The sequence below is a fragment of the Phyllobates terribilis genome, unplaced genomic scaffold (assembly GCF_046119375.1).
Source record: "Phyllobates terribilis strain yellow unplaced genomic scaffold, ASM4611937v1 Scaffold_4__5_contigs__length_816908805, whole genome shotgun sequence".
Taxonomy (NCBI): Eukaryota; Metazoa; Chordata; class Amphibia; order Anura; family Dendrobatidae; genus Phyllobates; species Phyllobates terribilis.
Window position 1 is genome coordinate 503202180 of NW_027362764.1, and position 15064 is coordinate 503217243.

Below are 15064 nucleotides of genomic sequence, written 5' to 3' on the forward strand. Positions count from 1 at the left end.
TGCATGTGGTGCGGCTATCTAACAGCCGCAAATCATGCAGCCGCGGCGACATGAACATATTTCCCAAGTACGCCGAAGATACTCGGTTAGCACCCTAGCGTGCTCGGATAACCCCTTATCCAAGCATGTTCGCGCAACACTAGTGGGTATGTGTTAATTTGAAATGCAGGAAGAGTAAGGTTGGACCATGTATCTACAAGAACCAGACAGAATAGATAGAGGTAGAAGAAGCAGGCAGGCAATAAGTCAAATAAAAAAAATCAATTTTTATTCTTAATTCAAATAATTATTTTATTCTTATCAACTCCTCAATGTATCAAGAATTGAATTTCCTTGATAACACCTTAACCACACCCTTCTCTCTACAAGGAACACCACTCTGTGACAAGTGCTGTTTGATTATAATCATAAAATTATTTATCGGACCCATAGAATTGAATGGATTCATTCATACATCCACGAAAATCATGAATCCAAGTGGAGAAAGTTCAGTTTACATCCTTTAGCTTTTTTTAAAAAAAGGCTCATAATTCAGATCCAACACGGATGTTAAACAGAGACAAAATGGATAACACAGGAGTAGTAACTGTTTGGTATTGGAAAGCTGGGTGTTCCTGTGTGCTATCAGGCACAAAGTAACAAAGAAGATATCACAATCCATGCCAGTCTATTGCCTGTCTCCTTGTTTCGTCTATTAGCTTGTTCTAGGCATTGGAACCTTACAAGATGGTAACACAGACTGTAAAGCTTCACTTTTCTTGCAGTGTATAGTGATGGAGGCTTCTAGAGGAATCAGCTGGCCTGCATTAAAGCATGTCTGACTGGTAAAATTGTATTTATTCTATTTTTAAGATAAAGTGTCCTGGACTACTTGTTTACCTGCTTAGGGCTTTTGATATGAAGAGTGTATTATTAATCTATTATTTTAGGTTCTAAACATTACAAAATGGGAACAACCCACAAGTCCAGCCATATTGAAAATATTTGACCTAGTAATCTAGATATCATAATTTGGCCTCTGTCAAAGTCACTCAGACTCTTGCACTTTTTCATTTTTATGGCATCCAACATTTCAACATCAAGAATAGATTCTTACTTGACCCCAAATATATCCTACCCCCGCGACGACTGCCTTGTCACAAGTAATTTCACTAATTATTGAAAATGTTTTTATTCAAGCAAATTACTTTAGGTACAGCATACTTGATGAATACTGTCATTTAAAAGGGGTACAATAAGCTTGGTAGTTCTAGCTCACACTTGGTTGGTTAAAACTTCTAAACAGTAATATGAACTTTAACTTTTATGAACTTTAACTTTCGATATATTGGTCTGTCTACTGAGGCTGGACATGAAACTATCCGTATGTATTAAGCAACTTTGGTCCCCAGTAGTAACTACTACTTCCCATTCTTCACACAGCACAGAGAAGTACCTTATTGGGTCTAGCACTAGAGCGGTTCTCTTGTACAGACCGCTGGACTGTGTTCAGAGTAGAGCTTATATTTAGTTACTGGTAATCACTTCAGTACTGACAACTTTTCTCTGTATTGTGAACAAATCCAAAAAGTGTGGCAATGTAAGAATTGCGTATAGTTTGTAAATTTACATAACTTGTCTGCAACCTGTGACCCGCCAGGACTTGTGAAACTACATAGCAAGGCATGAAAGCTCCAGACTGTTAGGCATGCTTATATTTTTGGTTTCACAACAGTTGGAAAGCAAGTGAGCACTGAAAGCACATATTAACTTATAGAAAATTAAATATTGATACATCAGTAAATTACCCAGCAACAAGCATTGTAGTCCAGTGATATTCTTGATTGTCTACTTGCAGGTGGGTTTAAGAAGTAGATAACTATACACGTTAGATAGACCTTAAGAACTTCTAAAAATTGAGGCAATGTTTTTTCAAGCAATAACTGTATACATTTTATTAATACATGCATAGTGTTTTTTTTCCCCCTACACCACTGCTCTCAAGACATTATGTCTTTCTTTTTTAATCAAGATGCTGAAATCTGTATTTATTAATAGCAAAAATAAAAAACTTACTTTAAATCTGAACAGAATAAAGCAAGTGTGAACAGGTGCAAGCTGCCATGACTGCATATGTATTTATTAATAGGCTATAAAGTCTTACCTTTTTCTTCTCTAAGGATGCTTTCACACTGTGCTTTGTCCCAGGTGCAGTGGTCCAGTCAGAGCTTACGTTCGAATCCCCCCCAAGCAAAATGGGATCTGAGCGTATGCGCTGACGGGGCCATTGACTATAAAGGTGCCAACAGAGTCAACATGTGCTGTCGTGAATCATTTTCAGGCGTATACGTCTACTGGAGGCGGACACCCAGACGCAGTCTACTACCTTTGATTGTCCGCCTCCAGTAGATGTACACGCCTGAAAATGATGCACGGCAGAACGCACGTTAACTCTGTTGGCACCATTATAATCAATGGCCCCGTTGGCGCATATGCCCGAATCCTGTTTTGCGGGGTGTTACAGATGTAAACCCCAACTGGGTCCCCACTGAACATGGGGAAGAATGCAATGTCAAAAGACCCTAAGCTTCGATACTAATTACATTCATAAGATTGTGTGCTTGGAGAAAACATGCTCAAGTAATTATGGAGCATAAATTAGAACTGAGTGATTACCACTGTCCAACACAGCAACAGAGCCATCTTCTAACACAGCTAATGCCACAGGGTAAGACAGGCCACTAGCAACAACATGCTTTATGGTATTAAAGCCTTGCATTCTCTGAAGGCAAATGACACATCTATTATTAATGTCTGCTAATAAAATATTACCTGACTGATCAAATGTCACTCCAGAGGTATGTACAGCTAAAGGTAAAAGCAAACTCAAGCTGAAACTATCAATTTGTCTTATCAGTTTCATCTCATTACTAAACAGTTTCATGCAGGTACTGGAGTCCTTGTGGTTCTTTGTTAGGTGTTCCACCACAATAACTTCTCCACTTGTCTGGCACACAGCAATTTCTCTGGGATGGCTCAAATGTGAACAAATTTCTAAACAATTTTGGATATTTCCATTGTCAAAGTCAATACCTAAGAGAACAAGATTTCCATTGTCGGGATCAGAGACTATGACTTCATTTTTAGAGTTTATGCCCAAGCCCCAGGGCAAGCTGAATGGCTGTTTGACTACCAACTTACACATCCCAGACTGACTGAAGACCTTAAGGGATTGATCTCCTGCATCTGTCACAATTATGAGGCCATCAAATGTTACTGCTACATCAGCTGGGTAAATAACAGCATTTTCGGAAGCCGCTTTTGTCCCAGTTTGTTGCAAGCACTTCCCATTCATTGTAAATCGGGCAATTCTTTTCTTTCCATCATGTGACACGACCAAGCACTTGGATTTGGTGCAGAAAGCAATGCCATTTGGATTAAAAAGTACACCCCAACCACCAAATGACATGGTAAGGTTAAAACTTGCAGATTTAAGTTTTGTCACTGGACTTCTGGCACAGTCTGCAGATGAAGCTTCAGGCTGATCTGGAACCACACGCCCCAAGATCTCCAAGAGATGTAGAATAGGAAGACATACACTTGTCTCTTGTTTTCGGCAACTTTTGCGACAAAATGGGCACTCTAGCCTCTGATTTCCGGGGAGACAGAGCGTAGAAACACAACCTTGACATATAATATGGCCACATGGAAGGTTTTTGGGCCTATATCTTTGCTGCAGTCTGTATTTTTCAAAACAGACCTTGCATTCAAGTAAGTTCATTTCTGTTTCCTCCAAAAAATCCTTCATAGTTCTGATTCCTCTTTGTGCCGGTGATGACATTGCATGCAGCAATAATCCGTACCAGTATTGTAAAGCTGATCACGCTGGAAGATATCACATGACCAAGCTGTCTGAAAGTGTCATCAGTCCTATTTAAAGCCCTGTGTGCAGGCGCTTGCAGTATCTTGTTATATTCTGCCATCTATTGGACGAAAGATAGAAATGCTTATGGAGTGATTACCTTCTTTGGCTAATCAGAAATATATTTGTATGTTTTTAAAGCACATTGGCCCCATCATCAGACTAGCTTACAAATAAGTGACTGAGATAACAATTGGTCATAAATCCGGGTGTTGGCCTCTGTACCTTCTTTTTTTATACAAAAGTATTTAGACACATTGTCCAGCTTTTTTTTTCTTGAATCCAGGGACAGCATGGTATAAAAAGAAAAAAGAATGTATATTTATCATCCGATCCCCCTGCTGTCCTCTCCAGCACTGCCTGGGTCACCCACTCCAGCATACTGTTTGGCGGGGTGACCGCTACATCGCTTCAGAAAACACTCTTTAGAAGCTAACCGGGGACCAAGCCACATGGGTGACTAGTTAATAAGGCCAGTCCCTGGTGGCTTCTTCCCACCAGCTCTCCTTGAGTGATGGGTCTCTCTCTGCTTTTGTGTATAAGGAGAGAACTGTCAGTAATAGGCAGCGGTCATGGAGAAGTCACCAAGGACTGACCTTTTCCACTAGTCTCCCGTATGACTCTGTTCCTAGCAGCATTTAAAGTATGTTTTTCTCTGAAATGCTCCAAAGCAAAACAACCATACACTCTGGATTTGATTAAAGCTGTCTAAATTTTAGGCTGTATTCATACATCCCTATGTTCTGATCCAAACTGGACAGCCTCATATCCAGTATCTGGTCCATGCATTATAGACTGTGACACATAGATGTGCAAATGCAGTCTAAGGGTATGTGCACACGATCCGGACAGGCAGCGCTTTGGACGCAGCATACTTTATGCTGCATTATATGAACACAGGTGAATCCACATGAGAAATTGACATGCTGCGGTCTGGAAAGAGTCCAGTGTCTTAAAACTGCTGTTGGGAGAAGGCATCTTCAAATATGAGAGACCTGGAGCAGTTTGCAAAAGAAGAGTGGTCCAAAATTCCATTTGAGAGCTGTAAGAAGCTTGTTGATGGTTATAGAAAGCGATTGATTGCAGTTATTTATTCCAAATGGTGTGCAGTAAAATATTAAGTTGAGGATGCAAACAATTTTGTCCAGCCCTTTTTTGATGTTTTGTGTGAAATTTTGTCCATTTTGCCTTTTTTTTTGTGTTGTTCCAATATACAAAAAGGAAATAAACTTGTATAACAAAACATGTGTAATTGCAATAATTTTCTCAGAGAAATACTTCATTTTCTGAAACAATTTCAAGGGTGCCAACACTTTCAGCCATGACTGTACACGTGGTCCAGTAAGAAGCAAGTAACTGGTTAATACTTTATGATGTACAGCATGCACTGCTGCTCAACTGTTTTGGCTTTGCACTATGCACATTTGGTCTTACTGATGAGCAAATGGCAGGCAGGTAAGCACAGCACCCTATTTAAGCTTCTCCTGCTCCTCTGTCCTTGCTAGTCATAAGTTTATATTTATCACAGTTATTTCTTATGTTAATCCTTATTGCTGCCCCTTGTTTGCTTGACAATTCTGCCTCTAATTCCATCCTTCTGGTTTTAGAATCAGCAACTCACCTTACTACATCCCATTTTTCTGATTTCATCCTTGGATCCATCCCGCTGTTATTGACTGCTCTCTTCCAACTTGTTCCACCATTCGCTGTTTACTCTGTGTTTTAAGTCCAGATCTTTGTGTAGGGTTAAAGGGTGAAGGTCACGGTGGTTCTTGGACCTATTAAGCTGAGCAACTTGAACCAAGTCTGTCTGTGTAAGCACTGTTACTCACCTGCAGGGATTGCCAAACAAACAGGCAATCCCTCCATGTGTGTCACCCCAGGCCTGGATGCCACAAATATTAAAGGTTGTGTCTGAGAGCAGGAGGGAGGTTCCCTGGTTAGGGACCATTAGCATGCAGCACCTCCTGTCCTAGGCCAGTAGGGGGAGCTGGCTGCCCTATAAAAGCTGGAACTGGGGCAGGGTTAGAGAGACCAGAACCCACTTCTGAAGTGACCAGAAGGGTTTCTTAGAGGAAGGGACAGGTCAGCAGCAGCTGAGGAGTCCGTGAGGCAGAGGAGAAACTGCAAGCCAGGGACAGAGGCGACGAGAGCCGGTCCTGGCAGAGAACCAATCTACCGGACATTGGGGTCCGAGGCTGTCAGGGTTATAAGCCCAGCAGCAGAGAACCAACCCGCGAGGGATTTCAGGTCCCTTGGCCTAAGAAGCCTGGAGGCTCCGCCACACAGAGGGACCAGTACAGCGAGGAGAAAGCAAAAGGTACTCAAGGCCCGAGTCGCAAGCCATACAGGAGAGAAGTACACGGCCAGCTCAGGGACGTGGGCTATTACACCACGAAGAGGGGGATAGTCAGAAAGAGCATAGAGAGAACGGTAGGCCTACACACTCACCCTGACCAGTGGGGCTCGCCCGAATGCTCTCAGACACCCAGGCCCATTCCTAACCGGTACCACTGTTGGGTCATTAATAATACCTACAATAAAGACCCTGGACTATTTGAAGCGGACTCTGAACTCTTACTATTGCGGCCTGCACTATCACCCCCAGCATCCACCTACACTGCCCTGAGGCTACACTCTTCCCGTGGGGAGTTATCCTACCCCTGTGCTGCACACCAACACCAGCCTCAGCGGTCTGCCTTGCAGCGGCGGTTATCCCTGACAGCAATCCACGGGTGGCGTAGTCGGACATTCAAAACACTGATAAATAGACTGCCACAATTTGGTCTGACCACCCTGAGCCACGGGATAGGGTCGCCACTACTACCCCCAGCATCGTACAGAAGCCCGGTTCCGGGTACCCCACGGCCCAGGGGGTCACAGCTGTCTAACAGCCACAACACATGCAGCCGCTGCGGCTGAAACAGAGATGTTGTGCACGCTGAAACTACTTGGCGAGTACCTGAGCGTGCTCGTTTAAAAGGTTAAACAAGCACGCTAGATCATCACTATTTACTACCCTTTGTCTGGACTGCTGTAAGCCTAAAAAAACTCTTCTATGTGTTGTTCACACTACAAATTCTGCATATCTTCTCTACAAGCAAGTACTCCATTTGCCTTTTTATTGTTGCAGCCATTGTCCCTACCAAAGACCGTCTGTCTTCTGATAGCATACAACTATACAACTCTGTCTTTAACCATTTGCTTTCTGCAAGTTCTGGTCCTTCCTAATACATGTGCCATTCAGCAAGTCTTGTTTGCTGTGCCATTGCCTTTGTCCGTGTTGGTCAGCCTGACCTACTGCTTAGAGGATCCAAATAACCAGCTGAGCCCATAACAGGCGCTTTTTACAGTTGATAGATTTCCACATACAGTTGCCCATAAAATTGATATTCTTGCAGAACAGAAACAGAACAAAACAGTCACTATAAACTACTGTGGATTTTCCATCAGGAAAATTGGGACAGAAACTCTGGTACATTTATACTCTGTGGTAATGCATCCTGCATGAGATGCTAGCAAATACACATTAGTTTACGTCATACTGCTTAAATCTCTCTACAACATGGCATGACAACATTTGCAATTTACATAAATAAGCAAGACTGTCTGCAAGGGAATGCAAAGGAGAGCATGCAACCATATCTCATAAAATGATTTTAGGTGTTGTTCATCTTATGAAATGGGTGAAATTTCAAAGTTTTTATAAAAACAGGCAACTTTGTTCTTGAGAACAGAGAGGAATTTTAAGGCCGCGGCCCCACTATCAGTATTTGGTCAGTATTCAGTCAGTATTTTTTCTCAGGAGTGAGTGATAAATGCAGAATTGGTGCCCTTGTTTCTATTATACCTTTTCTCTGATTGTTCCTCACCTGGTTTTGGCTTCCACTCCTGAGAAAAAATACTGACCAAATACTGATAGTGGGGCCGTGGCCTAACAAGGTAAATTGCAGAGAGACTTTTAATTCTATAGTGTACTGCTCATTGCCAAGGTTATTGGCCACCTTGCAGGGAATATATGCTGTTTGCTATGTTTGTTGCTCTGAAACTGGCCGGATCGCTAGATCTAACCAGCTTCAGAGCCCGCAAGTTCCTTCACTGCTATAGAAGCAAAACTGCCTCTTCTTGTAGCATCGGAGAGTACGCAGTTAGTGCCAGGGGCTCAGCCATGCCGTTGGCCCAATATATTTCTATCTTCATACCACCTCTTTAAAGGGGTTGTGCCACCATAAAGAATACATTGCACCAAGCAGAAAAAGTGAAAATAAATGGCTTTGTAATTTACCGTTATTAAAAATAATGCTCCATTCAAAAAAGAGGGATTTTTGGTACTCACCGTAAAATCTCTTTCTTGGAGCCTTTATTGGGGGACACAGGATTATGGGTGTATGCTGCTGTGGCTAGGAGGTTGACACTATGCAAAAAAAGGAAAATAGCTCCTCCTCTGCAGTATGCACCCGCCTACAGGCACCAAACTCACCAGTTAGTGGCTAGAGCAGTAGGAGAAGCACAAAATAACCAACTATGTAATGCCCAATGGGGCACAACCGTGAAAAACTAAATGAGATGCCCAACAGGGCCAACAGGACATATGTCCAAAAACAGGGAGGGTGCTGTGTCCCCCAATGAAAGCTCCAAGAAAGATTTTACGGTGAGTACCAAAAATCCCTCTATCGCTTCATTGGGGGACACAGGACCATGGGACGTCCCAAAGCAGTCCCTTGGGTGGGAGAACAGAAGATAGTCATAGACTAGGTCAGACTTCGGCAACTGCCGCCTGCAGAAGCTTCCGTCCAAGACTGGCATCAGCCGAAGAATAAGTGTGGACCTTGTAAAACCTAGAAAAGGTGTGAAGAGAAGACCACGTTGCGGCTTTGCAGATTTGAGAAGCCGAAGCCTGATGGCGGGCCGCCCAAGAGGCCCCCACCGCCCTGGTGGAGTGAGCCCTTACTCCGGGAGGGGGAGGTTTGCCCGAGATGCGATGTGCCTCCAAGATGGTCGAACGTATCCAACGGGCGATGGTTGACTTGGAAGCAGGGAGACCCTTGCGATGCCCCTCAGTTATGACAAAAAGGGCATCCAAGCGCCGAAGGGAGGCCGTTCTGGAAAGGTACACACGTAGAGCTCTGACCAGGTCCAGTTTGTGCAGGGACTTCTCCCGTGGATGCACAGGAGCAGGGCAAAAGGAAGGCAAAACGATGTCCTCATTAATGTGAAAAGCGGAAACCACCTTTGGCAAAAAGGAAGGCACCGGCCTGAGCACTACTTTGTCTTGATGGAATACCAGAAAAGGCGACCGACAAGAGAGGGCTGCGAGTTCAGCGACCCTTCTAATAGAGGTAACAGACCGACAAGAGAGGGCTGCGAGTTCAGCGACCCTTCTAATAGAGGTAACAGCCAGCAGAAAAACCACCTTCCAGGAAAGGAGAGAGGATGGAATGTACTGAATGGGTTCAAATGGAGGCTGTTGTAGGACGCTTAGGACCATATTAAGGTCCCATGGTTCCACTGGAGGGCGATAGGGAGGCGCCAGTTGGGTCACCCCTTGTAGAAACGTTCTGACCTGAGGACAGCTAGCTAAGATGCGTTGGAATAGAATGGACAAGGCCGAAACTTGGCCTTGAGAGTGCTGAGAGATAGTCCCGCCTCTAGGCCAGACTGAAGAAAAGCCAAAATGACTGGCAAAGAAAAAGACATAGGAGTCAGCTGATCTTGCTCGCAGTGACGAAAAAAGGCTCTCCAAGTTCTGTGGTATATGCGTGAGGTAGCGGGTTTTCTGGCGTTAATTAGGGTCTGAATGACATTGTCAGTAAAGCCCGCAGTCTTCAACACCGCGGCCTCAACAGCCATACCATTAAATTCAGAGAACGAGAACTCTGATGAAGAATAGGACTCTGAGAGAGGAGGTCCGGATGGTCTTGTAGTCTCCAGGGGGAGTCGACAAGCAGATTTACCAGATCTGCGTACCAGACGCGTCTGGGCCAATCTGGGGCTACTAGGAGAACTGGTACTCCCTCTGTCTTGATCTTTTTGATGACTCGAGGGATCAAAGGTAGAGGTGGAAAGAGATAGGGCAGTTGGAACTGTGACCATGATATGACTAGCGCGTCCTGGGCGATTGCTAGCGGATCGCGGGACCGAGCTACAAAGGACGGAACCTTGTGGTTTAACCGGGACGCCATGAGGTCGACGTCCGGCGTGCCCCACCGTAAGATTTGGTGAAACACCTCGGGATGGAGAGACCATTCTCCTGAGGCGAGGCCCTGCCGACTGAGAAAGTCGGCCGCCCAGTTGTCGACCCCTGGAATGTGGACTGCTGAGATTGCCGGGACCATCTTCTTGGCCCAAAGTAGCACTTTTGCCACTTCTTTTAAAACGGGCTTGCTGCGCGTTCCTCCCTGGTGGTTTATGTATGCCACGGCCGTGGCATTGTCCGATTGTACACGGACTGGGAACCCTGCCAGGATCTTCTTCCAGTGACGCAACACCAGGTAAATCGCCCTAATCTCCAGAATGTTGATGGGGAGGGAGGCTTCGTGGGGACTCCACCGGCCCTGGACCGTGTGTTGCAGAAAAACTGCCCCCCAACCGATGAGACTGGCATCGGTCGTGACCACGTGCCAGCGAAGCGGAAGGAATGATCTCCAGGGTCTGAAGGAAGAGGGGCGGGACCACCAGGTTAGCGACCGTCTTACTTGATGAGGTAACTTGATGCGTCGATCTAGAGATGATGGATTCTTGTCCCAAGTTGAGAGAAGGGCTAGTTGAAGAGACCGGGTATGGAACTGGGCAAACGGAACTGCCTCCATGGCTGCTACCATCTTTCCCAGGACACTCATGCATAGGCGAAGGGAGTGTGGACTTGGGTCGGAGAGGATGTGGATTCCTTGTCGTAGAGAGTTTATCTTCTCCCTCGGTAGGAGGACCCGGGCACAGGTCGTGTCGAACTGCATCCCTAGGAAGGTTAAGCGTTGGGATGGGACCAGGGAGGATTTGTCCGTGTTGATCAGCCAGCCTAACCGGGAGAGAGTGTTCAAGGTGATCTGGAGACTGTGGAGACAGTCCCTGAACGTGGGGCCTTTGCTTAACAGGTCGTCGAGGTAGGGGATGATTACAATTCCCCTCGTTCAAAGAATGGCCATCACTGTAGCCATCACCTTCGTGAAAACCCTCGGGGCTGTGGTGAGGCCGAAGGGGAGGGCAGTGAACTGGTAATGTGCGTTCCTGAAGGAAAAGCGAAGGAACCTCTGATGTGACGCGCAGATTGGGATGTGAAGGTACGCATCCTGAATGTCCACTGAACATAGATATTCCCCGGCCTCCATCGAGGCGATTATCGACCTGAGGGACTCCATCCTGAACTGTCGGATGCGTGCATGTCGGTTTAGTGGTTTGAGGTCCAGAATCGGACGTAGTGAGCCGTCCTTTTTTGGGACAACGAAGAGATTTGAGTAAAAACCAGAAAACCTTTCCTGAACGGGAACTATGACTCCTGAGCGTAGAAGAGAAGTGATGGCTTTGAGGAAACCGGGAAGCAGAGGTGGTTGTGGGTGACGGGACCTGAGAAAACGTGATGGTGGGCTGGAATCGAACTCGATTTTGTAGCCGGAAGTCACAATTTCTTTGACCCAGGCATCCTCTATTTCCGGGAGCCAAGAAGCTGTGAACAGAAGGAGACGGCCGCCCACCCTGGGAGAAGTCCCAGGTGCGAGTGACCCGTCATGTTGAGGAAAACCTGTTGGATCGAGATCGTGATCCAGAGGACTTGGAGGAGTGACTCTTTGGGCGCCAGTTAGGCGTGGGCCTAAAGGAAGGTTTACGACTGTCCCGCTGTGCTGGAGTACGGTCCTGTTGAGAGGAGGGGTTCGGTTGAGCGAACTGACGAAAGGACCGGAACTGAAGGGGACGTCTCCTAGGAAAAGGGCGTTTGGGTCTGGGCTGGGGGAGAGAGGTGCTCTTACCCCCAGTAGCATCAGAGATGATCTGATCTAGCTTGCATCCAAACAGCCTGGAACCTTGAAAAGGAAGGTTAGTTAGAGATCTTTTGGAAGCCGGGTCGGTGTTCCAGGCTTTAAGCCAAAGAATTCTACGTAAGGCAACGAGGTTACTGGAAACCAGGGCTGAGCATGCAGCGGAGTCGAGGGACGCCGTAAGTAGATATTTTCCAGCATGGCCGATTTGATCAGCTAAGTCGGCCAGATCGTCCGGGGAGGCCCCTGCTAGGATGCCCTGTCTGAGCTGTTTAGCCCATGCGGACACCGCTTTTGATACCCAAGTTGAGGCGAAGGTAGGGCAAAGGGAGGTGCCCGCAGCCTCAAAAGCTGACTTAGAGAGGGCCTCAACCTGTCTATCCGTGGTATCCTTAAGGGAGGAACCATCCGGAAGAGACAGTACCGTCTTGGCGGAAAGGCGAGAGACGGGAGGATCCACAGATGGGGACTCTGTCCATTTGCTGACAAGGTCATGGTTAAAGGGGTATAGGACGTTTAACTGTTTCTTTCCTGTAAAGCGTTTTTCTGGATGCTCCCACTGCTTTTGAAAAACGCTGTCAAATTCTGCATGGTTAGAAAAAGTGCGTGCGGGACGCTTAATCTTTTTGAAGGAAACTGAGTAGTCCCGGGAAGGGCTCTCGTCTTCTGTAACATGCAGAGTCTGATTGACAGCCATTATAAGGCTGTCTATCATGTCCTGGACCTTGGAATACTGGTCTGAGTCAGAACCAGAGTCTGAATCTGAAGCAGAGTTAGGTCCCTGGGCGACCTCCGGGGAAGAGGTGTGAGACGCAGGGAGCATCTTGGAGTCTGCAGAGCTGGAGGATGAGCTTGCGTGGGTCCGTTTCTGAGAACGTGCCGTTAGTCTGCCCCTGTGAGGAGGGGGCAGGGGTGCCTGCGAATCGTCTGTGGGGACGTTCGGAGCACTGGTGGCCGTGGATAGCATAGGCAAACGTTCTGGCAAGCGTTCTAAGACCTGCACCAGAGATTGAGAAACCTTGGTGAGGTCAGAGACAGACTGTGACATAGCAACAGCCCACTCCGGAGGGGAGGGGGTTACCACGTCCTGAGCGGCGGGCGGATCTTGGGGTGCCAGCATGGCGGGAGGTTTGCAGGTCGAGCAGAAGGCCGTAGTGAGACCCGCGGGCCACTTAGTACCGCAAAGAGCACAGGCGTAATATGTGACAATGTGAGAGGGACGGACTGAGGGCTCCCTGGGTTTTGGCATATGTGCCTGAAAGGGGATACTGCAGAGGGGGGCGCTGTGAGCAGGGAAGGGTGGGGGTCGGTGTCAGGACAGAGCCTACCCGATCCTGTAGAGAAGCGGTCCCGTGTCCCCCTGAAGGCTCCGAAGCTGAGGCTGGAACGGGTCAATAGGTGGCGACGGAGCGGGGAGCTGCGTGCGGCAGAGTGATGGCGTCGGTGCAGAGGACGCAGCGTTGATGACGGAACGCGTCTAGGCTCCGATAGCCAGATGGGAAGGGGGGTAGGCTTGGAGGCCCGCCGATGATAGGTCCGCAGAAAGCACGAGGGCGTGACGGAAGCGTCACTATGCTCCTTGGCCCTGGTTGGTCAAAAGGAAGGGGGCGTATAGCCGTCGGAGAGGGACCGCCCACCGGACGGAAAGAAGCGCGGCAGATTTGCCGCGCATTATGAAGGAGAAGGAGGAAGTGGCCCAGGGAAGCGCTGTTAAGCGCCATGTTTGGTGAGAGGGGGAGGGGTGAGGGATGCAGGTAACGCCGGGGGACTGGGACCTGTAGCTAAAAGGCAGGGAAGTACCTGTCTTAGCGGGTCTGGGAATCGTTCCTTCCGTTCTCCTTCTGAAGATGGTCTCAGGATGCCTTCCTGGATAGGGGGGGATCCTGGCTTTTCCTCCTTCCCGCACTGTCCGGTCCTGGACAGTGCAGGAGACGGTGTCAACCCCAGAAAAACTGGGGGAAGGTCACCCGCAGGGACCACCATCTCCCTCCCAGGCCGCTCCGAGGAGGGGGCTGGTGTGGGGAACAGGCTAGGACTGGCCACCGAAATCACCCTGAGCCACCCTAAGGTGTCAGGGGATAAGTCCTGCCCAGCGGCTCCGAGAGTGGGCGATGTGGGGGTAGCCACATTGCTCTCTCGGTCGCTAGTGGCTTAACAGGGGAAGCAATGTGCCCTGTTAGCCTGAAGAGCTGTATCTGAAAGAGAAAAAAGAAAATTTAATAAACACAACAGGGTTGGATCTGTGAAGATCCAAGTCTACCTCCTACAGACACTAAGCTTAAACTGGTGAGCTTGGTGCCTGTAGGCGGGTGCATACTGTGGAGGAGGAGCTATTTTCCTTTTTTTGCATAGTGTCAACCTCCTAGCGACAGCAGCATACACCCATGGTCCTGTGTCCCCCAATGAAGCGATAGAGAAATAACAAGGTTTCATCTGCTGAAGTATGCCCACTGGCATTATTCCATTCCGTCCTCCCAGTGGCTGGTCAGCCGGCCGAGCATGCGCAGTTTCTGTCATCATAAGAGTTCCCCTCAACTCCCCACCCCCACTGTGCACAACGTATTCTCCCTCACAGGTTTGACAGCGCAGGGAGCATATTGCTGAAAGCACAGAAGCGTGCCAGTAATTCTTCCCAACCCACCTGACTTCTGGGTGAGATTGTTCTGCTTCACAGAGCTGTGTGTGAGCGGGAAGCGTCTGTCTGCAATCGCGCTCTCAGGTCTGTGGAGCAGATGATCTCACCCAGAGGGAGAGGAAGAATCACTGACACGTTTCCATGCATCCTCAGGACTATGCTCCCAGCACTGTCAGATTTGTGTGAGAGAGAATACATTGTGCACACTGGGGGTGGGGAGTTGGGGGACCTCTTATGATGATAGGAACTGCGCAAACTCGACCAGCTCATCGGTCACTGGGAGGACGGAATGGAATAACGTCAGGGGGAATACTTCAGAAGATAAAAGCTTGGTATTTTTTGAATGGAGAATAATTTTTAATAACTGTAAATTACAAAAACATTTATTTCCACCTTTTCTGCTTGGTTAAATGTATTCTTTATGGTGGCACAACCCCTTTAAGAGAAAATACTCCCCTAAGAATTGAATTTAAAATCAGCATCCTGTCATACAGTTTTATGTAAATCTTGCATGCTACATAAAACGCAAAATGAATATAGTAAGAAAAATAGGCAAAG

General features: G+C 47.3%; 1 protein-coding gene across 1 annotated transcript; it reads right to left on the bottom strand.

Annotated features, from left to right (window-relative positions):
• Positions 1–331: 331 nt before the first annotated feature.
• On the bottom strand, positions 332–3887 carry NHLRC1 (NHL repeat containing E3 ubiquitin protein ligase 1). The gene has a single exon (XM_073676692.1). The coding sequence runs from the start codon at positions 3818–3820 to the stop codon at positions 2624–2626; it is 1197 nt and encodes a 398-aa protein (XP_073532793.1). The 5' UTR covers positions 3821–3887; the 3' UTR covers positions 332–2623.
• Between the last annotated feature and the right edge of the window lie 11177 nt (positions 3888–15064).